Below are 27,778 nucleotides of genomic sequence, written 5' to 3'. Positions count from 1 at the left end.
CCCATGTCCCTCACCCTCAGCACAATGCTATCAGCCCCAAAAGACAGGCAGGAAAACTGAGGTCAGGGTGCTGAAACCTAAGTTTGATTTCACATGTTCTTGTGTGTGTGTGTGTGTGTGTGTGTGTGTGTGTGTGTGTGTGTGTGTTTGGGGCCACACTCAGTGGTCACTCCTGGTGGTGTCCCAGTGACCAAATCAGAGTTGACTGCTTGCAAGGCAAACACCTTAATTCCTGTACTATGTCTCCCTTCCTCCCTCCCTCCCTCCTTCCTTCCTTCTCCCTTCCCTTTCCTTCCCCCTCCTCCCAGCCTTCCTTCCATCCCTTTCCTCTCTCCCTCCCTTCTTTCCTTTTTGTTTTTTGTTTTTTGTTTTTTTTTTTTTTTGGTTTGTTTTGAGGCTATACCTGGCTGTATTCAGGGCTTAATTTCGGAACTCTGTGCTTAGGGCCCCACAGGGTTGCCAGGAACGGAACCCAGTGGGCCGCATGCAAGGCGAGGCTCTCCCTTCCTTACCTGCTGCTGGAGGCCCCGCCCTCTGAGGAACTGCAGAGAAGCCTGCACTTCGGGAATGAAGCCGGGAATGAGGGAATAAGCTTGAGTCCCCACAGGGGCAGACCCCGCAGAGCGCAGAGCACACGGCCTGCAGGGGAACACCAGCCCAGCCCGCCCTGGTTCTCGCCCCTGTGTGGCCCAGCCGGGCCCAGGCTTGGGGTGAGGCCTCTGTGTGCCCACGCTGGCTTACACTCACGGTGGACCAGACCTCTCATCCTGTGTGCCTCTGGAGAGCTGATGGGACATCCCTCAGCTGCTGCCCATCAGTTATGCTCCCCCACCCCCACTTTTTTTGGGGGTCACACCCAGTGATGCTCAGAGGTTATTCCTGGTGGTGCTCAGGGGACTGGAAGGGGTACAGGGGATCAGACCCTGGGCTGGCCACCTGCAAGGTGTGCCATCACATGTGCTACCTCTGCCCTGCTTCCTATATTGACCAAAGCAGCTTGGAACACCAGAGTCCAGTGGTCAGAGACCTCAGCTCCAGAGCTGGACTGTCTGGATCCAAATCTCCCCATCAGCATTATCACTTGGCCAAGTCACTTAAGACTCTGTGACTTTTTTTGTGTGTGTGTGACATCTGGTGATGCTCAGGAATTACTCCTGGTGGTACTAAGGGGACCATATGGCATGCCAGGGATCGAACCCAGGTCAGCCGCGTACAAGGCAAACAGCCTTCCCACTGTACTGTCGCTCCAGCCCTACTTAAGCCTCTGCAGAGGAGACCCACAATACACCAAGTATTATAACTGCCGTATGCATGACCCATCGCAGATTATGTAAATGAATCTATGCATGTAAACCCCACAGCCCATGTGTGGCTCTGGATAACAGCTCAAGTAACAGTACCTCATTCTTACCGCTCCATGCCAGCAGCTCTGCAGACAGGGCCCAGGGGCCCCAGTGGGAGGTGGGGGTTTGGGAGGGGAGGCAGGAGGCCAAGCGGGGATTTGGGGATTCGAGAGGGCCACAACAGTGAGCTCACACAGCACTCAGGAGAATTTGGCTCTTTCCCATCCAGTTAGATATTAAAGAGACTCACAGAAATAGAAAATAAGGCCACTCTTTTCACTAAATGTGATTTGTTTTTGTATTTTTTTGGTTTGGGATATAGAATTATTTTTCAAAATGATGTTGACATTAACATGTGGTGGGTTAACTATTGTTATTTTTAAATAAATTTAATCAAAATTAGCATTTTTCTCAGTTATTCAGACTGAGAAATGTGGCAAATGGTGATAGATGACGGGTACAGTATTTGTGCTGACTCCCCAGGAGGGAAAAACAGGTTCCTTCTCCTTGTCCCTCTGTCCTGAGCTGACCCCTGCCAGGACGGGTCTCGTGCCCCTCTGCTGAGCCCAGTGCTCCCATCTGTATCGCCTGAGCAGCGCCATGAGCCTGGACTTGAGGATCAGGCCGGCCTGATTCTACCACTCAACACTGGTACTTGGAACAGATGTGTGGCTTTTCTGGACCTCGTTTTTCTTATCCATAAAATGGGAATATAAATACTAGCTTTAGGATTGTTGTCAGGACCAGTGCTAATTTATATAAGATGCCCAACATTTGAGTAAATTATTATATTTTACTCTTGGGTGCAGCTCTTGGGTCCCTGGAGTTTGCTGTGTGCTCAGCTATCCCCACCTACCTCTAGGCCCACAAAAGAAGCCAAACTTATCTATGGCCACCTGGGACTGCAGACTTGGGTGCACACACACACTCATGCACACACACTTAGCATGTACATGTGTGCACACTCAGCACACACACTCACATGTATACACCCACACACACGAGCACACACATACAAATACACTCCCTCCGTCCCCAACCCCATGCATGTTAGCTGACTCTAGACTAAAAATGAAAAATGGCAACTAAATGCCAAATGTTCAGGGTCCCTAGCTGGAAGGTGTTGCTATCTGCCAGGGGTACCAAAGCTGTCTTGGCACTCACACACATGTACACACACATACACACACGCACTTGTGCACATGCACACACACATGCGTGCACACATGCACACACATGCATGCACACTTGCACACACACGCATGTGCAGTGACCATGATCTTAGGAGGAGCCCTGGAGGAGCCTGGGGGAGGGGCCCATGCTGCAGGCTCCTAAGTCCCCTCCCTGCTCGTTCGGCCTCTGTCTGCTCAGCCATGAGAAGGGCCAATGCTCGGACCCCTTGTGACAGACTCAGAGAGGGTCCCGGTGGCCCCGCCGCACACTCACCCTGCAGTTGCTCAGCTCCTCCGCAGACAGGATGATGGTGCCACATTTCTTCCCCGGGACCCCACTGGGAGAGGAGAAGCAAGAATGAAGAGCCAGGCAGAGACCCCGACCTGTGAGCCGCACACGCCCTGCAGCGGCCCCCCAGAGCCCCCGCCCTCTCCCGCCTGCCAATGCATCTGCCCGCCCACTCCTCCCGGAGCCCCGGCCAGAGGGGCAGTGGCAGCAAAGTCCTGCAGTCACAACAGCATCTAGACTCACCCAGAAGCTTCCAGACCAGTGGGTCCCAAACTTTCCGTCCAAAGACCCCTTCTGTGGGTGAAAGACCTCGTGGGCTACCACCCACCCCGCACCCTGCCCTGGTTCCCACAGCAGGGAGAGGGAGGGGGGAAGGGAGCGGGTCTGGCGTCCTCAGGCTCTCTCCCACGCCACCTCCCCTGGGTACCTGGAGAGAGCACTCAGCCAGTCCTGTGCTCCTCGGGATGGGGCCAGGAGTTACCCCCCGAGAACCCTCTCAGGGGCTAGGCTTACCCCCCAAAGGTAATAGCCCCCCACTCCAGTGCTGGGGACTGACAGAGGGGAGCGTCCTGGTGAGGGTCCCGAAATGCCTGGTGGTCCAGCAGTTGCTTTGCTGCATCTCTGAACCTCAGTTTTCCTGCCCGTGAAACGGGCGTGAATGTTGTCTCCATTTTACTAACCAACACAGGCACAGTGTGGGGAGCAGAGAAGCCCTCGGGGAGAACAGGGGCCCCTGGACTGTGAGCCTAGCTGTGAGCCTCGGGTCAGCCATGGGGTCACACTGCAGAACCACTGACAGCGCTTTCAGGCCAAGACCACCCCATCTCTCCAAAGCAGGTGAGCCGAGCAGAGGCCCATCTGGATCGGCCCCTGTGGCGGGCGGCCCCAGCTTGTCCCCGAGACTGGGCATCTGTGCTGAGTACCCCAAAGCCCTCCTCCGCCCGAGCGAAGCGCTGGCTTGTCCGACCGGGAGAGAAGCTAGCGGCAGCCTCCCGCCCGCCTCCCCATCTGTTCCTCCCGCACTCGCACTCGAGCCCCTCTGCTATTTCTTTCTTTAGCGCCTCTCCAGCCTCAACCTGCTCCCACCTGTGCCCGCCTCCTCCCTACCCTTCTCCCGCTCTCTCCCGCCCCTGTGCACCCCTTTCCCCTCGCTCCTGCTGGTCTTCCCTCCTGGTGTCAGCCCACAGCTCTTCCCAGTCCCCACTCCCGGGAGCCCACCACAAAGGCCCAGAGCACTGCTAGCTCCTCTGGGGGGGAGGGGGGCACCTCCCAAGCAGATGCTCTGTGCCACGCCCACCACCAGGAGAGAAGAGCCAGGGGCAGAGAGGGTCTGCATTGCCCACCTTTGCAGAAAGCAGACGGTGGAGGGGGCGGGGGGGTGCGAGGCTGGCCAGCCCCAGCTGGTGACCAGGCCTAAGCAGGAGGGGAGAGGGACAGAGAGGCGGCAGAGGGAGAGAGGAGCAGAGCTGGAGGCAGAGGGGGTGCCAGGCCCAGCTCCCAGCTGGAGAGGTGGGACGGGAATCTATCTGATGGGGGATGGGTGTGGGGGAGGCCCCTTCGGAGCCAGCCAGAGATCTCTGGTGACCTACCCGTTGGACACAGCTGGCATGGGTTTCCCGGTCCTGGAATTCAGGCTGAAGGCGCCTATCCTACGGAGAGAGAAACGACGGAGCTGTGGGAGCACCCTGACCTGGGCACGCGCGTCGGTCAACCAAGAGCCCGGGACGGGGAGCAAGTGTAGAGCAGTGCCAATGCATGAGGGGGGGAGGGGACTGTGTCCCCACCTGCTGCGGGTCCCCCAGGCACCACCAGGAGTGGCTCCCTAAGACAGGAACTGTGGGGGGGCGAGGGCTGGAGGTGCGGGTAGAGGCTCTTGTCTTACAGGCGGCAGACCCCAGGTCAGTCTGCTCAGGACAGCTGGCAGCAGCCCCCAGCACAAGCCATGTCACCGGACCCCCAAGCCAAAATAAAATGCAATGAAAATTAAGACAGGGCCAGAAGAACACTGCAGGGCCTTAGCACACGTGCCCTGCTGGCGTGTGGTCACGAGTTCAGACCGCTGGTGTCCTCCATACGCCCAGCCTGCCCCTCTGCTGTCTGCTATTTTGCCGCTCCCAGTACTGCAAGGGATTTCTGCCTGCACCAAAGCACACAGCATGTGGTGGTGCTTGTGGTGGGCCTTGTGGCGTCCACACGTGTGCTCACTTGGGTGCAAGAGGGCCACAGAATTGCGTGTGAGTTTGGAGATGTAACTTGTCTTGTTTTGTTTGGGGGCCACACCTGGTGGTGCTCGGGGCTTACACTTGGCTCTGTACTCTGGGATCACTCCTGGCTCTGTGCTCAGGGATCAAATCTGGGTCAGTCATGTGCAAGGCAAATGCCCTTCCCACTGTATTATCTCTCCAGACCCTGAAGATCATCATCATCATCATCATCCTGTCAATTTTTTTGAGCGGTCTCAGTAATGTCTCCATTCGTCCTAGCCCTTAGATTTTAGCAGCCTCTCTTTCCTCATCCTTTCCAATGGTGCCGCATTGGAGGCTCTTTCAGGGTCAGGGGAATGAGACCCATCATTGTTACTGGTTTTGCCATATGAATACACCACGGAGAGTCTGTGAGGCTCTCCCATGTGGGCAGGAAACCCTCAGTAGCTTGCCAGGTTTCCAAGAGGGAAAAGCAGACTATAAGATGTCACACGGCCACTTTGTAGCCATGCACTTCCAGGAGCTTGGTTTTATAGTCTCTGGATGTTGGCCGTTGATGGGATTACACGGCGCTGGGGGCAGTTTCTGGGTGTGACTGCCTAGGTACTGGAAAATGGGGGATCTGGGCAGAAGAGGCCCAGTCCCAATCTGAGCAGGCTTGGAGGTCTCAGCCCCGGGTCCCGCACACCTGGGTTCCTCTGCCGGTTCCTTCATGGATGAGGCTCGTCTGAACGTGTGGAGAGGGGCCTTGAGCATGGCTGTGGCTGGGCTCCGGAGGTCTTCAGCTGCCTGGGCTCTGCTCAGGGCGGGGAGGGAAACTCAACCCACTTCCCTCCGAGGGGCCCTGGTGGAGACAGCCAGGCATGGGGGCAAGAGACTCTCTGCATCGGAGACTATAAAACCAAGCTCCAGGAAGAGAGCGAGGCAGAGAGTCCCTGGAAAAACACCCTTTATTTGTTTGTTCTTTTGCTTGAGGGCCACACCCTGCAGGACTCAGGACTTACTCCTGGCTCTGTGCTCAGGGATCACTCCTGCCTCTGTGTTCAGGGCTCACTCCTGGCTCTGTGCTTGGGGGGTTACTCCTGCCTCTGTGCTCAGGGCTTACTCCTGGCAATGTTTAAGGGACCAAATGCACTGCAGGGTGTAGGACCAGAGGCAGACAAGTGCTGGGCAGGTGCCTTAACTCCTGTGACAACTTTCTCCAGTATAAAAGTCTTTCTCTGGCCCAGAAATTAGAAACTTACCAATGAGAAAAGTACACTGTAGCACTGTCCTCCCGTTGTTCATCGATTTGCTCGAGCGGGCACCAGTAACGTCTCCATTGTGAGACTTGTTACTGTTTTTGGCATATTGAATACGCTACGGGTAGCTTGCCAGGCTCTGCTGTGTGGGTGGGATATTCTCAGTAGCTTGCTGGGCTCTCCGAGAGGGATGGAGGAACTGAACCCAGGTCAGCCACATGCAGGCAAATAGCACAGCCCTACCCGCTGTGCTATTGCTCCAGTCCTTCTGCCAGGTAGGAATGGGAATCTGTTTTGTTTCCTATGGTAGCCCTGTTATGGTTATGGTTTCCTATGGTAGCACAAACTGATCCTGCCACAAAGCACTGTTTGATTGCCTTGAGAATCATTCAGTGGATTGAAAACTGTTGAAAGAAATTCACAAAGCCAATAAAAGGCACATCCGGCCAGCCAAGGGGCTCAGGCACTTGCCCTGGGGGCAGTCAGCAGCAGCTCTGTCACAGACACCACGGGGTGGCCCCAAACAAAGCAGACTCATTAATGAGCATACAACTTTCTTGGTTTCGATATACTTTGTTTCCTATTTGGAAATGTCCAACTAGAAATCATAATTAAACAATATCAAGGGAAGAAGGGTACCCCCTGGGCAAGCACCCTGCCAACACATGGCTGGGTGTGTGGACTACATGCTCCCCCGCCCCCCGGGCACCACAGTGACCAGGTGATTGCCCCAGTCTGCTGTGTCTGAAGCCTGCCCAGTCTCTGCCACACAATCGAAGGAAGGGGAGAGATTAAAATCGGAACTAAAAAGGTAAATAATCCTAATTAAAATTTATATGATCAAATGTTTCTGTTTTGCCTTGGGGTCACATCCAGGCTCCCCAAGAGCCACTCCCAGCTCTGTGCTCAGGGGTCTCTTCCGGCAGTGTTCAGGGACCCTGTGTGCTGGTGCGAGTGGAACCCAGCATAACAAGCCCTGGGAACTATCGCCCTGGACTCCAACAAAATCTTTTATTTTGCAAAACAAATAAATAAAACATAAAAAAAACTTAAGATTTTTCCCAAACCCTGTTGCAAGCCTCTGCGGCCTCTGCTAGCTGCAGAACCTGACTGAGATCTGGTCATTCCAGGCCCCTCTTCAGCCGGTTGGATGAGAAATCTACAGTCCTGGGGCCACAGCAGTAACAACGTGGATAGGGCGTTTGTCTTGCACATGTCTGCCCCAGCCTTGCCCCTCAGCATCCTAAACAGTCCCCCGAGCTTGCAAGGAGGGACCCCTGAGTGCAGGCCAGAAGTGACCCCTGAGCATCGCTGGGTGCGGCCCCAAAACAAACAAATCAAAAAAACGAAATTTCGAGTTCAGCAGTCTGGTTGGACTTGCTCTCCGGGTGCCACGGAGGCTGGTAGAGCTCGGGAGACGTCTGCTGTCACCCGAGAACCCTGCGCTATCTTGGGGTGGGGGCTGTATAATGAGGTGGGGCTGCTGGCCCAGAGCAAGCGGGACGACGAGAACGGACGTCGGTGCAGGGGGAGCAGAGCCTGGGCCCGGAGAGCGCCCTCACCAGCACCCAAGGTCACCGATGCTGCCTGCCCTCCACGCTCAGTGCCCCCGCACCGCCGCAGACACTGGGGGCAGCGGGCAGGGAAATGACGCCGCCATTCAGGGAGCTGAGAAGGCCACCAGCCACCAAACAACAGCCCTGCCACGTGACAGAGATTCCACCCCTTCAGTGCAGTGGAGCTATGGGGGCGGGGGGGCAAATATTAATGCAATACTTTCATTTTTTAAAACATGTTTGGGCCAGGGTTGGGGGTGCTCAGGGCTTACTCTGGGCTCTGTGCTCGGAGGTCACCCGGCAGTGCTTGGGGGACCGTATGGGATGCCGGGGATTGAACCCGGGTCTGCCACGTGCTGTGCTACTGCTCTAGTCCCACACACGCAATACTAAAGCATGATTAATGCTCCTTTAGGCCCAAGGTGCCCGTGTTCCTGAGCCCCGGAGCACAGAACCACCAAGGAGGACGGTCGTCAGCATGTCCGAGAAGGGCACTAGCAAGAGCACATGTGGAAGCATCTCTCTTGGGGCAACCCCTGGCAGGGCGTGGGGGCCCAGTAGCGCTGGGGTCATCCTCTGGGCTAGCACGGCCAGCGGTGTGTTCCCCTGCATGAAAGTGGTTGGTTTGGGGGGCAAGGGGTGGGGCGTAGTGCTGGGGCGGCTTCTGGCTCTCTGCTCCCCAAGTCGGGGCTGGCCTCCTGCACCTCACCCCTGGACTCTCCATATGCTCTTATTCTTAAGGGACAGGGAAGCCTTTCCGGAACCTCCTTCCCACGCATACCCTACAGCTCATGCGCTAACACCAGGGCGCCTGGTCACAGGTGCACGGCAGGGGACACGTCCTGGGAGAATGTGGCAGAGGCAAGTGTAGGAGTGACATGGGGGTGACTCGCTCTACCCGGTCCCAAAGCCACCGCTGGGCTCCTTGGGACGAGGCTGGGGACGCCCACCAGTCTCCACGCGTGGCAGGGCGTGCAGAGGCAGGGTGTGATGGCACGCAGGGGCCGGGGCGCAGGTTCGCCGGGACCTGCCGTGCTACATCAGCCTCACCGCTCAGTCTCCCACTTTCTTTTTCTGTGCCCAGGGCTTACTCTTGGCTCTGCGCCTTGTGCTCACTCCTGGGGCTCCGGGGTCAAACTCGGGCTGGCTGCGGCCAGCCCCGCGTCAGCCCCGCTCTCCCCCTGCCCCACCCTTGCACCCTCCCCAGACAGCCCTGCGGGACAGCCCCCTCCCTCCACACTTACGTCAGGGGCTTCTCCAGACGGCTCCCTGAGGACCCCACGATCTCTCCGAGAGTGCAGAAGGCCTGGCCCAGGAAGTCCTGCAGGGGTTGGCTGGGTCACCGCTGCACTGCGGCCTCCCCGCCCCCACCCGGTCCCCAGGTCGGGGCGGCTGGGCCGTTCTGAGCACTCACGTGTTTGGATAAATCTGGGCTCTTGGAGTCCACGTCGTACCTGCAGCCACAGAGACAGAGAAGCCGCTGCGCCTGGGCCTCTGATCCCCTCAGGCCAGGCTCTGGCCGGAGGGTCCAGACACAGCCAGGGAGCCTCAGCAGGCTGCGGGCTGGTCGGGGTGGGGCCGTGGGGGGCAAGACAGACAGGCAGATGGCCTGGCCGACAAGCAGGCTGGGGGACTGTGCCTCGCGTCTGACCGGCCTCAGCGCCCTGGCCTTGTCCCCGGGGAAGACCATCCCATGGTCATCCCAGCGCAGGCTGGTACTGGCCTGGCCCTCCCTTGCCTGGAGCCTCCTTCCTGCACCCCAACACAACCCCCTCCACATGCCCCAACGCCGCCCCCCCCCCGTTGCCCCACCCACCCTCATATCCCCACACATCCTCCAATTTCCAGTTTCCGACACCTCCCATCCCCCACCCCACATCCGCACCCCCACCTATACCCCCACCCACTCCCCATCCCCATGCATCCCACCATCGCCCCACACCCCTTCACCCCTGCCTAGCCCCCTGCTCCGCCCCACCCCCCACCAGGCCCATGTTGAAAGTCACATCCTGTCCACTGCCTCCTAAGGGGTCTCGGGGTCTCCGCAACCTCCACCCTGGCTTTCCCTTTGCTCCTGCAGGCCCCAGACCCCCTTTGCCCAGCCCCACTGTCATCACAGCCCACAGTTCTGGGGTGCTGCCTTGTCCTGCTGCCGTCTTTCCCCTTACAGACGCCTGCAGAGGGACCCCCAGCAGACTGAAGCCCCCCCAGAACCAGCTTTATCAGGCAGACGTCAATGGGGCTCCCCAAGACCTCCAGGACCTGGGCTGTTTCTGCCTACGGGTGCTGGCGGGAAGCCAGGACGTCTCAGACCGGGCTGTGTGCCGGGCTCTGCTCCTGGCTCTCCCTGAGTGGGGGCCGGCTTCGAGATCCCCCTTCAGTGAACACCCCCAGCCCCAGCCCCCAGCAGGAGCCTCAACACACACCCCCAGCCCCTCCTCAGGACCATCTGCTACTTACAGGTCGAAACGGAGGTTCTGCTTCTCCTCAAAGAAGTAATCCACGATGAACTTGCGCACGAAGTCAGGGTTGAGTGTGTTATCAATGACCTCGGTGCGGCCAAACTGGGAGAGGAAATGAGGGTGGACCCTGGGCCAGGCTGGGGAGGGGGCCAGGCCACACCCTCCGACCTGGTTGGTAGGGATGGATGCCAGCTGGGGCCTGGCCCGAGCCTCCTGCTAAGAGCTGGACAGGCCATCCGACACTGCCCTGTCCACTCCTGCTCCTCCTTTCCACCCCGCCCCACCCTGGTGGGATGCGTCAGGTTGGTTCCCAGTGACCTGAGTGGGCCCTGCATGTCACAAAGCCCACCCTGGCCAGCTGGGCCGTGTCCTGCTGGTCCCTCCCTTCCCGGCTCCTCCACAGCAGGGCTTGGTCCACTCAGCCCGAACTTGCTCCCCACCCCATGACTGCTCTGCTTCTTGGGCTGATGCCACACTGGGGGTGTTTTACTGACACCCCAGAGAAATGCGAGGGCAGGGCCAGAGCGGACTCAGTGGGCCGAGCACATGCTTCCCAGGTGGCAGCCCCATAGCACAGCCTCCGAGCACCATCAGCTGTGCTCAGAGAGCCAGGACAGCAGCAGGGGGCTCAGGGCCCACCCCGATTCCATCCCCGGCACCATATATGTTCCTGAGCACTGCCAGCAGTGAGCCCTGAGCACCGCCGTGTGTAGCTGCAAATAAATAAATGCTAAGCTGGAGCCATAATACATAGGTAGGGCATTTGCCTTGCACGTGGCTGACCTGGGTTCGAGCCCCAGCCCCCCATATGGTCCTTTACAAGAGTGACCCCTGAACACAGAACCAGGAGTAAGTCCTGAAGACCTTTGGGTGTGGCCCCGAAAAAAAAAAGCAGGGGGTCAGAGCAATAGTACAGTAGGTCAACTGTTTGCCTCAATCCCTGGCATCTCCTATGATCCCCGAGCACTGCCAGGAGTGAGCCCTGAGCATCGCTGGGTGTGACCCCACATAGATAAACGCAGGCGCAGAGGTGGGACTCTGGTCCCTGCACATCCCCCCTCCTGGCAGTCACGAGTTGTGTGACCTCTGGCCTCCAGCGCAGACTGGACCTAGAGGCTCTAAGGAGCAGAGTCGGGCATAGTCACAGCTCCGGGAGTGGTCGGATTCCACCCTGACCCCGTGGTTTGGGCTCTGCACCCTTCCCGTCCCTTCACGCTGGTTGTCGCAAGGACTGGTGCCACACATCACTGAGGGTCAAACCCCAGTGACCTGCGTGTAAGGCACCACGTCCCAGCGCTGGCTAGCAGCTGCACACGTCCACTCTGAGGCTGGCACATGGTTGGCTGCAGGGTGCTGGGGGTTGCCCTAGTGTGGGAAGAGTGACCAGGCAGCAAACACTGCCGCCAGCTCAAAAGGCAGTGCTCTCCCTCAGGTACCCCCTCGCCCATTTGGTTTTGGTTGATTTTTGTTTGAGGGCCACACCTGAAGGTGCTCAGGGACTCCTCTTAGTGCTGTGCTCAGGACTACTCCTGGGGGCCTCAGGGGACCACTGTGATTCTGGGGATGGAACCCGGGTCAGCTGTGTGCAAGGCAAGCGCCTTACCCGCTGTACCATGCCCCTGCAGGGACGGTACTTGGGGGCTGTTCCTGGCTCAGTGCTTGCAGGGGTAGGTGGGGGGAACATTCAGTGTCAGGGATCAAACCTTGGGTTCCCACTAGCAAGGCGTACACTGCAACCCTGGAGTTATGGCCCTGCCTGGCTCCAGCATACAACTGGATGGGGGTGTTATTTGTCTTATTGTTGTCTTATTTGTCTTATTGACTGGAGCAATAGCACAGCGGGTAGGGCGTTTGCCTTGCACGTGGCCGACCCGGGTTTGATTCCTATGGAGGAATCTCAGAGATCCCGGCAAGCTAAGAGTATCCCGCCCACACAGCAGAGCCTGGCAAGCTCCCTGTGGCGTATTCGATATGCCAAAAACAGTAACAAATCTCACAATGGAGACATTACTGGTGCCCACTCGAGCAAATCGATGAGCAACTGGACAATAGTGCTACAGTGCAGTGCTACATTTTTGAGCCACACTGAGTGACACTACTGGTTCCGTGCTAAGGGCTCACTCCTGGCAGGGCTCAGGGGACCATAGGGAGAGAGGGTCAAACCCCAGTGACCTGTGTGTAAGGCAAGTGCTCCCCAGCAGTGCTCGATTGGGCCGGGTTGCCATTGTTATTCTGGGCCCTCCCCAGAGGTTCTCAGAGCTTACTCCCGGCTCTACACTCAGGGTCACTCCTGCAGGGCTCAAGGGACCACGTGTGGTGCTGGGGATGGAGCCTGGGCCGGTGTGTGCAAGGCCAGCGCCCCACCCCCATGCTGCTGCCCCAGTCCCTCCCGCAGAGCTTTGAGGCCCACCGCAGGCCAGGCACATGCTCACTGAACCACCAGCTGAAACGGAACGCAGAGCCCGGGCTGGCCTCCCTAGCTGGACGGTCCGGGGGACACAGACAGTGAGTGGATCCAGTGTGGGTGGGACTGCCCGTGTCCAGCTGCCTGCAAGGTGTGGGAGAAGAGCGCCAGGCGGTGAAACACGCCCGTGCATGCAGCCCAGCCCTGAGCCCCTGCGCGGGGCCAGCGGACAGCGGGGCCGTGTGGATCCCTGGGGGCGCAGGTAATTCCTGCTGCTGAAAACGCTTGGGCTCCTGCTCTGTGGAATGCAGCCGATGACTTGATCATGACCCGGACAGCAACTGCTTTCGATTCCACGTGTAGATTCATTCTGGTGTTGCTGACTGCCTGTGTGTGCGCATGAGATCTGAATTGTTTGAACCAATCTCACAGGTTCTCTCCTGTGACAAGTTAAATACATCCTCCTCGACTGTTTGTTTCCTATGTCTAGGAGAGTCCTCATATTTTACCCTTGGGGGAAAGAGTTTTGTTTGGGGCCTGGGCACCAGCGTGGAGGCTGGAGCACCTCGCGGTTCTCTGAGCAGGCCCGGGTAAGTGTCCTGCGCGCAGGCCCGAGTCTCCCAGCAATGGGAAATGGATGGGTGGATGAATGTGCTGTCTGGGGCCCCGGTGTGGCTCAAATGACTGGAGGCTGCATTAGCGCCCACTGCATCATCCCCTGAGCACCTGCCGGAGCAGCGCCCACCACCGAGTAAGCACAGCTCCAGTCACCGGAGCCCCCAAACCAGAACCCCAGGGGGAGGGCGCTTGACTTACATGTGGCTGACCCCTGTTCGACCCACCGTACCACGGCTGGTCCCTCAGCACCACGAGGTGTGGCTCAAAGCCCAGAGAAAAGTAAGTAAAGGGATAAACAGGATCAACTTTCAGTATCTGTATTGCAAACCATAAAATCATAAGCCCAAAAGGAAAGGGGAGAGAGAATGGGAGGAGAGAGAGAGAGGGAGAGGGAGAGGGAGAGGGAGAGGGAGAGACTGGGAGAAAGAGAGGGAGAGGGAAGGAGACTGGGAGAAAGAGAGGGAGAGGGAGGGAGACTGGGAGAAAGAGAGGGAGAGGGAGGGAGAGAGGGAGAGTGAGAGGGAGAGGGAGGGAGAGAGAGAAGGGGCTGATGGGAGGAAACTGGAGACACTGGTGATGGTAAATGGACACTGGTGGAGGGACGTGTTGGAATACTGTACGATTGAAACCCGATCATGAACAACTTTGTAATATGTATCTCACAGTGAATATGTGAATATTAAAATATTTTTTAAGAAAAGAAAAATAAAATAAATGCAGAGAGAGGGGGGGAGAGAGAAAGAGAGAGAGAGAGAGAGAGAGAGAGAGAGAGAGAGAGAGAGAGAGAGAGAGCGTACATGCACGCAGCATGATCCCCAGGGGAACATGTGTGCAAGCTCCACAGCCACGCCTGAGCAGGGATCATGCAGGAGTGAGCTGCCTTCCCTTAGTCTCCCCCAGAAGCTTGGTTTTTTTTTTTTTTTTTTTTGCTTTTTGGGTCACACCTGGCGATGCACAGGGGTTGCTCTTGGCTCTGCACTCAGGAATTACTCTTGGTGGTGCCCAGGGGACCGACTATATGGGATGCTGGGAATTGAACCCAGGTCGGCCACGTGCAAGGCAAACGCCCTATCCACTGTGCTATCGCTCCAGCCCCTCCCCCAGAAGCCCGTTAAAGATGCCCAGTTCTACCCCACCACAAACCGATGAAACCTGAGTCACAGTGGGTGAAACTCAGTGGGTGGCGCTTCAACAACTGTGTCCCTTTCAGTGCCCAGGCGATCCAAATGTGCTGGTAGGACTGAGAGTCAGCAGGGAGTAGAAGCCCATCAGAGGCAGGGAGAAAACCAACATTTAACTGACCCCCTGCTGAATACTCCTAGGCTGAGTGCATCTTGTTACCCACTTTCTAAATGAGATTCAGGGAGGTTAAGAAACGTGACCAAAGTCACACAGCAGGCAGAACTGGAATCCAAGTCCAGGCATCTCTAAACTCCAAGCACATCCTTCGTTAAAAGATTTCTGAGTCACATCCAGGGGTGCTTGGGGGTTACTCTCAGCCTTGTGCTCAGTGAGGGGCTGCTCCCACACACAACCCTTGGTCTCTCTAACCCTAAAGCACATCCTATTTCTATTTCCTCTAACTGCCAGGCCTCCTCAAGTATTACAAACATCGAAGAAAAACAAGGCCTACCTCACAGGCAAAACAACAGGGCAGACTCCAGGCAGTGAGACTGGGTTCCCACCCCACCCCCGAAAATCAGTAATAATCTTACAAGGTGGAGCCCTTGCTCCAGAAGCATTCCAGCATTTTCCTCTTCTGCTCTTTCTTTCTCATTATTGTTTTCTGGCTCACACCCAGTGATGCTCAGGGGTTACTCCTGGCTTTGCACACAGGAATCACTCCTGGTGGTGCTGGGGGGGGCATCTGTGATGCTGGGGATTGAACCCCGGTCAGCCGCGTGCAAGGAAAGCACCCTCCCCACTGTACTATCGCTCCAGTAGCCGTCTGCTCATTTTTTCACCATATGTTTTTCATTGAATTAAAGATCTGTGATTTACAAAGTTATTGGCAGTTGAGTCCTAGGCATATAATATTTCAACACCCATCCCATCACCAGTGTCAGTGTCCCTCTGCCAGTGCCTCCACATACTCCCTCCCCACCCCCACTGCACCCCCTGCCACCTTGACAAGTACGTTACAAAGTTCTGTGGCTCAAACTACCTCTAGTGCCTTATAAGCTCATTAATGGCCATGATTCAGAAACCCACAAATAAATCTCGAAAAAGACCAACAAGCTGCAGAAATGCCTCCAGACCCCAAAGTCACCATCTGGTTAAAAATTTAACTGCACCGCCCAGAGATGAACCGAGAGCCGCGGCACGAGAAGCAGAGCCTCCGTGCCTATTGACTGTGATCCTGAGGTCTCCTAACCCATTTTGGCACCAGAGCGGATGCTTGAGCCATGCATTTTGACTGTGAACTGAGCTACAACCTCGTGCAGCCCGGGGAGGGATTTTTTTCCCTTTCCACCCCATTTTTCTGAGCGAAAATGGCGGCAGCGGCAGCAGCCACTCGGTGAGAGCCACCCTCTAAGACCCCTCCACCAGGAGGTAGGACTTCCTTTAGTGATGTAGCCTGTAGGTGGTCCTGGGAGGGGGGGCGTTCCCGGGGTGCCTTCCGCCCAGAGATGAACCGAGAGCCGCGGCACGAGAAGCAGAGCCTCCGCGCCTATTGACTGTGATCCTGAGGTCTCCTAACCCATTTTGGCACCAGAGCGGATTCTTGCAGCCATCCATTTTGACTGTGAACTGAGCTAAAATATTAGAAACCCAAAACCGCGCGGCCGCAATAGCGGCCGCGTGGACTCAAAGTCTTCACTCTTACCAATGAAGAGAAATTATTAGATGATGCCTATTCAGCAGGCCTGATTGTTGGGGAAAATTTTCAATCAATAATAGTGAGTTCTGTATGGAAATATGAAATGTACTCAATATATATAGAGAATAATGGGAATATCATTAGCTACTTAGATGGGGGGTGGGGTGGGAGGGGGGTGTATTGGGGTTCTTGGTGGTGGAACGGGTGTACTGGTGAAGGGATGGTGGTTTAATCAGTATTTGACTTAAACCTGAAAGCTTTGTATTTTTTTTGTTTTCACGGTGGTTCAATAAAATCTTTCTTTAAGAAAAAAAAATAAATAAAAATTAAAAAAATTAAAAAAAAATTTAACTGCAGCTGTATACCTTATTTAAAATTTTAGAATTCCTGGAGCATCTCATACTCTACACCACTGATGTACCAGGAGTAGCACAACCACACTGGATGGGATGTAAAGTAGAAGGAAACCAATCTCGATTAAGAAAATTTTAGCACACAAGGCTTAACCTGTAACAACATGTTAGTATTTTCTTACACAAGGGCTTAGTGGCTCTAGGTAAGACACAATAATCTTCACATACTTTCTTCTAAAGAAAACTTTTTTGATCATTTTTAGAGAACTATCCATAATAAGCAATAAAAAATAAATTATTTAGGGCCTGATACTAGGGCAGGCTTGGTTGGTGGTTGGGAAAATTGAAATAATGGTGCGGGGGACGGGGGGCTAGAGTGATAGCACAGCGGGTAGGGCATTAGCTCTGCACGCGGCTGACCGGGGTTCGATTCCCAGCATCCCATATGGTCCCCCTGAGCACAGCCAGGAGTGATTTCTGAGCACATGAGCCAGGAGCAACCCCTGTGCATCGCTGGGTGTGACCCAAAAAGCAAAAATAATACTAATACAATAATGGTGGTGGGAAGGGGTAATGGTGGTGGGACTGGTGTTGGAATACTGAATGCAATAAATCACTGTGAACCTTATAAAAATAAAATTTAAAAAGATATTAAATAAGTAAATAATTTTTTAAAAGGCTCTGTGGTGGCACTTTAGAGCCCCCGTTTCCAGTGCTGTGGAGTCCGTGTCCTGGCGTGGTGCCGTCCACTCCCCCTTGCCACCACACGACCAGCCAGCCCTGCTTGCCCACTGCTCCCCAGTCTCTGCTCTGCCGAATGCTTAAAGCCTCCAGTCTCAGGCAGAAGGAAAATTTTCCCGAATGCCTTCTTGCAGAATACTCTGGTAAACCCCTGGATTCCAGAGAGTCCTCCCGAGGGAGAGAGGGGAGATCCTTCCATTTCCTCCTGCAGCTCAGCGGGAGCCAGGACCCGCCTGCAGCTCCTGTACCCTCGCCCAGGGCACGCATTAAGGAGAAAGTGGCGCCCGCATTCACCCAGGGATTCCCTGGAGAGCCCCTGGAAACTGGCGGGGAGGGGGGCAGGGCCCCAGCAGGGAAGTCGGAGCAGGAAGGGGCCGGTGCCAAGCGGGCTGATGAATGACCTGAAGTGCAGGTAATTAACACCAGCCCAGCACAACAACTGTAAAATTTACCACAGCGGGACTGTGCTAAAGATGTTTTATGGCCTTCATTACTCGGGTAATAACAAAGGGGAAAATGCAGAAACTAAATCCAAGAAGTCACCTCATTCCAGTCAGGCTCAATTTACGCCCCTATTAATGAGAACAGGAACATCAGCCCTGTGTTGTTTTTGCTTTGTGTTTTGTTGTTTAAAAAATCAGGGCTTAGGACTGGGGGGTCCGGAGGGAGGGCTGCAGAGAGCACAGCCAGAGCACCACCAGAAGTAATTCCTGAGTGCAAAGCCAGGAGTGAACCCCTGAGCATCACCAAGTGTAATTTAAAAACTGTATCACTGTATCACTGTCATCCCGTTGCTCATCAATTTTGCTCGAGCGGGCACCAGTAACGTCTCCATTGTGAGACTTGTTACTGTTTTTGGCATACTGAATACGCCAAACAGCTTGCCAGGCTCTGCTGTGCGAGTGGGATACTCTCGGTAGCTTGCCCGGCTCTCTGAGAGGAACGGAGAAATCGAACCCGGGTCGGCCACGTGCAAGGCAAACGCCCTACCCACTGTGCTATCACTTCAATCCACCTAAAAACTTAAAAAAAAAAAATCAGGGCTTGGTAGGGGAGAAAGAGTAAATAGAGGAGCTTGCCTTACACAAAGCTGACCTAATTTAAATTTCTGGCGCTACATATGGTCCTAAAGCCTCACCAGAAGTGATCCCTGAGCACAGAGCCAGGAGTAAGCTTTGAGAACAAGTGAGAATCCCCACCCCCAACAGCAACAACGAAAGACAGGGGCCGGAGCAGCAGGTAGGATGTTTGCCTTGCATGCAGTCAACCCGGGTTCAATCCCCGGCATCCCATATGGTCCCCTGAGCAACTTCAGGAGTAATTCCTGAGTACGGAGTCAGGAGTAACCCCTGAGCTTCACTGGGTGTGACCCTAAAAGCCAAACAAAAACAAAAACAAAAACAAACATGGGACATGGATGGGACATGGGGTCCTAGCAATAGCACAGCAGGTAGGATGCTTGCCTGGCACACAGCCAACATGGGTTCAATCCCCGGCATCCCATATGAACCCCAAGCACCACTGGGAGTGATTCCTGAGTCCAGAGCCAGGAGTAACCTCTGGGGTAACCTTTGGGGTCATGGAGTGTGACCCCAAAACCAATAAACAAATAAGTTAAAAATTGAAAAAGCAAACCCCCAAATAAACAAAATAATAATAATAAAAATCCAGGCCAGTTGGGAGTGCCCTCCGCAGGCTGGAGCCTGGGCTCTCTCCTCGGACCGTCTCTGCCAGAACCCAGCACTGCCAGAACAGACCCCCGGAACTGGGAGTAGCCCCTGAGCACTGCCAGGTGTGGCCCCCAGACAAACAAGACAAAATGCAGGTGCAGGGTCAGGGAAGTAGGGAGGATCTCAGGGCTGGGGCCTGCGCTCAGCTCCCACACTGCCTGGCCTGAAGCTCTGCGGGTATGAACCAAAACTGGGGAAAGAAAAGCGTGTTTGGCTATATTTCATTCTGCAAAGAATTCTAGTTTTCCGCCGGAAGGGACTTGGAGAGCTGAGTATTAGCAGGGGAGCTCTGAAGACTGGTGCTGGGGCAGGACTGCCCCTCCAACCCTGCAGGGTTCACAGACCCCAACCAGGCTCAAAAGACTCCCCCAACTCCTCAAAAGCACCCGCCCCCGTCCTGGGCCACTCACAACACCTCTATCTACATTCTGGGCTTTGAGGAGGCAGGGTCTCCCCCCACCCCTCCAGCACAGCACTTTCTGCACCAGGCAGGACGGCTGCAGGGAGTGCTAGAAGACTGTTGGGGAATGTGGAGAGAAAGAGCACCATCAGGTTGAGGAGGGGGCCCACCGGGTCAAGTAGGAGCACCATCAGGTCAAGGGGGAGCACCATCAGGTCAAGGGGAGGCACCATCAGGTCGGGAGGGGTAGAGGGCCATCAGGTCAGCCTGGGGGTCCTCCTAGACCCCAGAGGCTGGCACGGCCTTCCACCCGGGAGAAGAAAAGAGAAAGGCTTTTGCTCTCTGAAAGCACATGTCTTGTCCCTGGCAACAAAGCCCCTGGGGAAGGCTCTGACAGGCCACGAAAGATGCTCCTGGGGGTTCCTAAAACCTCCATGACTAAGCCCAAGAATATCAATTAGGCGGCATTAATTACATATCATCCGTTCCAGTGGGCCCTCAAAGGGAATCCGGCTTGCAACTTCTTGGAGGACTTAATTAAGTGGCTCCCAGGGGCTCGGCTGCCCAGGAGTGGGGCTGGGGGCGGGGTGGGGGCAGCTGTCTTGCCAAACTGTGCAGAACACACGGGCTGCTGTGGAGAGGCTGAGACTGGCAGAGGGCAGGAGCCTGCAGACAGAGCCCAGGGTTGTGGGCGGTGGGCTGGGGCCTAGCCAGGTGCCTGCGTCGGGCGCCCCTGCCCCCACACGCTGCCCTGGGCCAGACCTGCACCCTCCAAACCCATCACCCCGTTTCCCTGCTCTGGGGCTCAGTGGGCAGTGGCCACAGGAGGGGGGAGGCAGAAGAGGCTGGCGCACCCCACGCTGGCGCAGCCCCCTCTCTGGTGCTCCGACCCCCGCTGCCATTAGGCCCGGGAGGTGAGCCCCACCCTGTGGAGCCCCTTGGTCTCCCTATCTCTGCAAGCAATCCTGTCTCTGTCTCTTTCCCCCGGCTGAGGCACTGTCTCCGCAGGCCTTCACCGACACCCGAGACTGTCCTCCCGTCCTCACTCCGACCTTTCTGCTCACATGCCAGCTCCCACTCATGACACCCACAAGTACGTGTTCCCACCCTGCAGCCTGCACCCCCGTGTCCCCGGCAGCACTGAGGGATGCTGCCCCGGCCCAGGCTCCCACCCCAAGTGGCATCACCGCTCACAAGCACCCGGGGGTGAGGTAGGGAAGGTCAGCGGGCAGACTGCAGTCAGGAGCCGAGGCTCTGAGCCCCCTGCAACCACAGTCCTGGGGCTACTACACACATGTACATGTTCTGGGCAGAGGGGCCATGGCTCTCGCCTGATCCTCAGAAGGAAGCACGTCAAGAGCCGCTGGTTCTCCAAAAAGAACAAACGCCACAGCGTTGGCGGGGATGGGGGGAAAGTGACCCTCATCTGCTGCTGCTGAGAACGACGCCGGGTCAGTCTGAAACATATTATGGACACGCCTCAAAAGAACGAAGAATCAAGCTGCCTACGACCCGGCAAACCCACTTCTGGGCATCCACCTCCAGGGCCCAGACAGTCTATGCTGAAAAGGCACCCACGCCCCTACGTCTTGGCTGCCCCTCAAGGGCTGCTGCCCAGAGCTGGGAACAGCCCAAGTGCCCACGAACCAATGGCCGGATAAAAACACCAGGCCCATATGCACAGTGGAACGCTCCCGGGCTCTAAGGAGACCATGCAATTTGCTGTGATGTGGATGGATTTGGAGAGTACCAGGCTGAGTGAAGTTAGTCAGAAGAGGGAGAGGGACATATGCAAGATGATCTCTATCCTATGTGGGGTGCAGAGAAGCACTGTAGGGAAGTAACACGTGGTCAAGGACAGCAGCAGCTGAAGGCTGGACTACAGCACTAGACTTACTATGGGGGGGCAGTGGGGGTGATGGGTGTTCGGAGGGCCCCTGGGACATGGTAGGAGAAAGCTGACACTCGGTGGAGGGCGTTGTTTGTATGAAACCCTATCCTGAATAGTATCATAAATCAAGCCGTTTTTTAAAAAATGATTGGGCTGGAGATATAGTACAGTGGGTGGGGCACTTGCCTTTCCATAGTCGACCTGGGTTCGATCCCTGGTATCCCACATGGTTCCTCTGCCTGCCAGGTGTGATTCCTGAGAGCAGAGCCAGACGTAACCCCTGAGCACGACTGTGTATGGCCCCCAAACCAAAATAATAATCATAAAGAAGCATGTTACATGACCCAGGGAAGCGGCTCAGGGATGGAGAGCCAGGCTTGCACGTGTGAGGTCCTATATTCCCTCCCTGAGCCCACAAAAAATGCAAAGGGAAGTCATTCAAGAAACATGTGGGAGGCTGGAGTGATAGCACAGCAGGGAGGGCGTTTGCCTTGCACGCAGCTGACCCGGGTTCGATTCCCAGCATCCCATATGGTCCCCCGAGCACCGCCAGGAGTAATTCCTGAGTGCAGAGGCAGGAGTAACCCCTGTGCATCACCGGGTGTGACAAAGAAGAAAGAAAGAAAGAAAGAAAGAAAGAAAGAAAGAAAGAAAGAAAGAAAGAAAGAAAGAAAGAAAGAAAGGAAGGAAGGAAGGAAGGAAGGAAGGAAGGAAGGAGGAAGGAGGGGAGGAAGGAAGGAAGGAAGGAAGGAAGATGTGGGGGCAAATGCTGGTTCAGACCTCGGCTCACTCCTCCCTGCCTCTGTGGTCCAAGACAAATCCCTCTACCTCGCTGTGCCTCGGTTTCCCGCTCCATAAGGCGGGAATGGCCTGTTCACATATATCACACATATGTCGGGGTGGGAGAAGGCATGAACGATTAGCAGAGCACCTGGAACACAGGCCATGTCGTCCCTGAGTGGCTGATTCCACACCTGTTCCTCTGTCCCAGCCCAGGGAAGGATCTGTCTGCAGTCTGTCCCCAGAGGCCCCGCCCGGGCCACGCCAGTCCTTCTTCCCCGAGACGGAGGTTTCTGCCCTGTCGGGCCGGGGGCTCAGTGCCAGGGCGCAGGCTCAGGGCAGGCCCAAATAAAATACAATTAAAGTAGGGCCGGAGACGGTACAGTGGGTGAGTATGTGCCTTGCCTCTGGAGTGATCTGAGCACCAGCACTGTGCTCCCCACAAACAAACACAACCAGATGCCCCCTGGAGAAGCAGGTTCTGCCCTCCCCAAGGGCCCCCTAAACAGAGGTCCAAGTCTCAGGAGGAGAAGGCAACGGCGCCTGTAAGGTTTGCTCAGAGAGCCCTGCCCAGGGAAGAAACCCACTGTGGCCACAGCAGGAAGTGGGAGGCATCTGCTCAGAGGCAGTGGGGACAGGGGGGCTCTGGGGGCAGCCCCTCCCCGGCCCTCACACCCGCTGGGGCGTGGGAAGGAGTTGCTTTTGTGTCCCAGTTTCTCAACCCTGGATCCCTCCTCCTTCATGGCCTCTGTGGGGACGACATCTGGGCAAGCCCCGCACCGTCACCGCGTGGAGAGAGGGCACCAGCGCTTGGGCTAGCCAGGACCCCCTAGCCCAGAGGGCCGCCCCAAGGCTGCATTCCCTACCCTGCACCCGCACTCTCCCCTCTCAGCCAAGCAAGAGCCACCTTTGCTGGACTAAGAGCCCTGGCGGCTGCGTGCTGGCCCAGGGCAGCCTCCCGACATGAGCGCGATTCCTCCTTCGCACATCTCCAGGACACAAGGCTGCTGCTCACTAAGGTGAGGCTCAGAGAGGCGGGCCATCTTGCCCAAGGTCACACAGCTAATGGGTGGCAGAAGCAGGATTCAGACTCAGGCAGTCAGGCTGCCACCAGCAACAGGTCCCTAACAAGCATGAAGGCGGTTAGAGGAGAGGCTGGGCCCAGGCAGCCTGGGCCCTGGGCTCCCAGGGCAGGGGCAAAGTGTGTCCTCAAATCATAACCCCCTCCACTCCAACCCCTACACCCGTCTATCTCTGCCTGTCTCTCTGTCACACACACACACACACATAACACACACTCACATACACTCGCGCACACATGCACACACATTTGCATACACCCCACCCTGGTCTCTTTGTTATTCATAAACATTCAGAGAATTACAAGTTAACTTAAACCTTGACGGTTTTGGAGCCTAAAGGAATCCAATTGTTTTGGCCAGTGAGAAAAGAGACACAGTGGAGGGGTCAGGGGTCTCGACAGAGGCAAGAAGGCTCTAGTGGGGGCCCCGTTAGGCTTGCACCTCTGGGAGCCTGCAGGGGCATGCAGGCCGGAGCGGCTGCCTCCTCCTCCTCCCACATTGTATCATGACTCCACACAGCCATGATCTCACCTAACCTCCACCGACCCAGCGGAGATGATACTACTGTCACCCCCATTTGACAGAGGGGACAAAGCTCCAGGAGGCAGCCCCCCCCACCCCCCACACCTAGCAGGGCGGGCAGGCCGGGCTGCAGGAGTGACACAGACAGCCTGTCCCCTGTTGTTCGCCGCAGTCCCCAGTCATGAGTGGGCGGCTCTGCAAGCCAGGAGCACTCTCTACGGCCCCCGATTTAAGCAGTCCTGAGCTTTGTACAATTCCAGCTGGCTCAGCTCTGGAGAACTCCCCCCGCTGCAAAGCCCCCTGGGGCTCTCCAGCCCCAAGCAGCACCCCATCCCAGCCAGAGTGCCCCTATAATTTCCCTATATTGTTGATGGCTCTGTAATTGGGGGTTCTAAAAATCTCACTGCAGAGCCCAGCCGCGGACCCTCATGAATCACGTTCATCAGGATTAAAATAAGAGACCAGAGAACTCCACCACAAATAGAAACGGGGGGAGGCACGTGCTCCCCGACTTGGCTCTGGGGACAGGGATCCCGGGGGGCGCCCAGGGCTGAGAGAAGACTGCCCAAGCCCTAGACACCAGGAGGGAGGGCTGCAGGGAACCCGTGCTATGCCAGCCTGTCACCATCCAGAGCCTAGAAAATTCTCTCAGGCGCTGGCGGGGGGAGGGGTGGCGGGCAGGACCCTGTGTCCACCTCCTCCTGCAGGGTGAAATAGGCCTGTACCTCCCTGGGGCCACACGGCAGGCCCACAGTACCCAGTGCAAAAGGCCTGAGGGGTCCCTCTCCAGGCTCCACAACAGCAGCAGCTGTGAGGTTTTGCCAAGCTTAGAATAAAAAATTTCCTGCCAAAAGGCTCAGCACCTAATTAGCCATGGTACCAGTTAATCTGTTGACTCACCCAGTGCCTGGCCCTTTTGACCCTTTCCCCAAGGTGAGAGGCCCTGCAGGACACTGGCCAGTTCAGCCCATGGTGAGCCTGCGTCTGGCCAAGGCCTGGGGGCACCCAAGTGTAGGATAACATTGGTTTGTCCTTCCTCCCTGGCTGCAGGGAGCTTAGGGTTTTTGGGTTACACCCATCACAGTGCTCCTGAGGCTCTCCCATTCCTCTGTGTTCATCTTTAACTTCTCTGTGCTCTCTTCCCCTATCTGTGAACCCCCTATATCCCCAATCAGACCCTGTGTCTTGTAAGGTCAGATCCTTCTAAGGGCTCTGGATTTTGTATTTATAAGTGAAATACTGCTTTACTATTTTCCCTTATGTTCTTTTGTATAGACACAGAAAGACAGTTAATAACTGTCTAAAATGCTTTTATAAACACCTTCTCCAGATGGAGCCCTGGCGACACTGAGCAGCAACTAACACGGCTCCGGGATTCGGGACTGGGACATATCCGAGCCTTTTCTAAAACCTGAAAACATAAAACCTGAAAACATACAATCTTTTATTGGAAAACTAATTATCACATGCTTCCTTAATAGGGTTATCTTGTTTGGGGGGTATAACTCTCACAACAATAGTGAGTTTTGTGTTGAAGTATGGAACGTAATCAAGGTGAAGAGAAAATGAAGTGAAATTCATCAGTTATACAGTTGGGGTGGGGGGCGGGGGGTATACCGGGGATTTTGGTGGTGGAATATGGGCACTGGTGAAGGGATGGTGTTTGAATACGGTATAACTGAGACATAAACCTGAGAACTTTGTAACTTTCCACATGGTGATAAAATAAAATTTAAAAAATAAAATAAAATAAAAATAAAAGCATGATTTCAAGTTAAAAAATTGCTTTTATAACTTGGGAATTAATTGACTTTGAATAACATTTACTCCTGGGCATCAGTCATGCTTACTCATCAGTCATGCTTACTCAACTTAAGCCTCAGTTGCCCTTAGTTCCCAGCACCCCAAAAGCAGGGTCCCAGTGAAGGAACTGGACTCTGGCATCGAAACAGGACAAACCAAGTGCCATAAAACTTAGAATAAGTTAAGAGCACGGCCAAGAACAAATTCTGTCAAGATCCAAAGAGAAGTGACTGGACAAGGACCCTACTAGAGTCAGAAGGGACTAATCTGGTCTGAGCACTGTGGTCTGGGACCTATAGCAAGATGTCCCCAGGAGAGCCACCCTAGAAGCTTAATATATCTCTTACTGTGTCCATACAAAATGTCTACAAAGATTATTAAGAAGTAAATTTAAGATGACTGTTTAAATGGACTAAGGAAAGGAGAAATATGCCCTGAGATAAAATTCCGCCCTTGAGTGGATCTCCTGGCAGGGTGAGATCTTAGAAGAGCTTCCCCAAAGGCTCTCCTATATTGATGGTGCTACCTCACCTGGGTGGAGATGCTACCCCCAACCTGGGAGGCTCTTGACTAAGGGGGAGACTGACTGTGGGGGACAGGAGTAGATGGGAATGCGGGACAGTGTGAGACGGCAATGGGGCGCTCAGGGAGACTGGGAGGCACACAGGGAGACTGGGATAAACGGCGACTGATCACCAACCAGTCTGGGGTCTGTTCCTCATGCCTCTGTTGGCAGCTACAGGCCGGGGTGGGGAAGGGCTTATGGCTAACGCAGGTGCGAGAGTGTACACACACACACACACACACACACACACACACACACACACACACACACACACACACACACACACACACACAGAGCAACCCCCGCTGAGATGGCCAAACCTCTCTCTAGAGTTCTTCCACACGGCCCAAGGAGGGGCCCACTGGCCTCCTTCCCGGAAGCCGAGTCTCGCTGAGGCAGCCCCTCAGAGAGCCTCCCTGACGCTGTCTGCTGAGCTGGCATACACCAGGGCCTGGAGGATTCCCCCTCTGGGGGTTGTGGTGTGCTGTGGGGGCCAAGGAGCATCCACTTGAGTCACACATACTTGGTTGGTGCTGGGGACGCCAAACCTGACTCTGCACTCGGGGATCGCTCCTGGTGGTGCTCAGGGCCCTGATGGTGATTACGGCGTGTGCCTGGGTGGGCAGAGGGACTCGCCAGGAGGGACAGCTGAGAGACACTGCGGTGGGCCTCAGAGCAGCGCCTGCACCACACACAGAGGCAGGGAGCAGAACACACAAGTTCTGACAACACCGTGTTCTAGAAATGATATTATTTTCTTTCTTCTTTTGTTTTTTTCTTCTTCAATTTTTCTTTTAAAAAATTTTTCTTTTTAAAAAAGTTTTTTACAGTTTAAAAACATTTATTAATATTATTGTTTGGATAATTGTTATTACCAGATGACAATTAATGCTGGGGGATTGTTTTTATTTTAAAAAAAATCAAACAAAATAGAACTGACTTTTTTTTTCTTTTTGGGTCACACCTGGTGATGCACAGAGGTTACTCCTGGCTCTGCACTCAGGAATCACCCCAGCAATGCTCAGGGGACCATATGGGATGCTGGGAATCGAACCCGGGTCGGCCCCGTGCAAGGCAAATGCCCTACCCACTGTGCTATCACTCTAGCCCAATAGAAATTACTTTTGCATTTCACGAGCCTTCCTGTGAAAGGGAGCCAGTGTTAAAAAATTTTTAAACAACAATAAAGCTAATACCACCGCCTTCACAGAGTTGTGCAGTGAACGGCTCCCGGCTGGTGCTCAGAACCAGGCTGACCCTGCACTGTGCCCATAGTGCTGGTCACCGCCACCTTGAAGGTGAGTGACAGTGTGACAGTGTTGCCTGGAGCGCTTCTTCAGTCAGTTATGGAGAGCACGTGTTGGGGTGCTCGAGGAAGATCATCCCACTGTTTGGAGACTAGACACGTTGGAGTCAATGTTCAAACAACCTCATAGACAGTAAGCTGCGTCAGGGCACGCGTGGGTGCATCTGAGACTGCTCCCCCCTCCTGGCAGGACAGCACTCCTGACAGGGGTTTGACCAAGCAGACAGGGCTGGAAGAGGATTTGTTTTTTGAGCAGGAAAACCAAAGCAGCATTCTCCGATCTCTCTATGCCTCCTTCCAGACGGTATTTTAAGTTTTGGGAGGAGGGTGCTGGGGGGCACCCCAAGAGCTGACTCTTGGCTCTATGCTTAGAAAAATCACTCTTTTTTGGGGGGTCACACCCGGTGATACACAGGGGTCACTCCTGGCTCTGCACTCAGGAATTACTCCTGACGGTGCTCAGGGGATCATATGGGATGCCGGGAATCGAACCCA

At 55.3% G+C, this 27,778-nt stretch overlaps 1 protein-coding gene across 5 annotated transcripts in view; it reads right to left on the bottom strand.

Annotated features, from left to right (window-relative positions):
- CPNE5 (copine 5) overlaps positions 1 to 27,778 on the bottom strand; it is an 85,091-nt gene that overhangs the window by 37,798 nt on the left and 19,515 nt on the right. For 2 of the 5 annotated variants that reach the window (XM_055144500.1, XM_055144497.1), the window contains exons 4-9: positions 10,266 to 10,435; positions 9,220 to 9,259; positions 9,050 to 9,126; positions 4,394 to 4,453; positions 3,048 to 3,098; positions 2,790 to 2,853 (exon numbers count right to left, since the gene is read on the bottom strand). In XM_055144500.1, coding sequence (XP_055000475.1) covers positions 2,790 to 2,853; positions 3,048 to 3,098; positions 4,394 to 4,453; positions 9,050 to 9,126; positions 9,220 to 9,259; positions 10,266 to 10,435 — 462 coding nt within the window. The remainder of the gene's footprint in view (positions 1 to 2,789; positions 2,854 to 3,047; positions 3,099 to 4,393; positions 4,454 to 9,049; positions 9,127 to 9,219; positions 9,260 to 10,265; positions 10,436 to 27,778) is intronic. The other 3 variants (XM_055144499.1, XM_055144498.1, XM_004613030.2) reach the window with 3 other exon arrangements.

This window comes from Sorex araneus, chromosome 7 (assembly GCF_027595985.1).
Source record: "Sorex araneus isolate mSorAra2 chromosome 7, mSorAra2.pri, whole genome shotgun sequence".
Classification (NCBI taxonomy): domain Eukaryota; kingdom Metazoa; phylum Chordata; class Mammalia; order Eulipotyphla; family Soricidae; genus Sorex; species Sorex araneus.
This window is presented reverse-complemented; position numbering and strand designations above follow the sequence as displayed.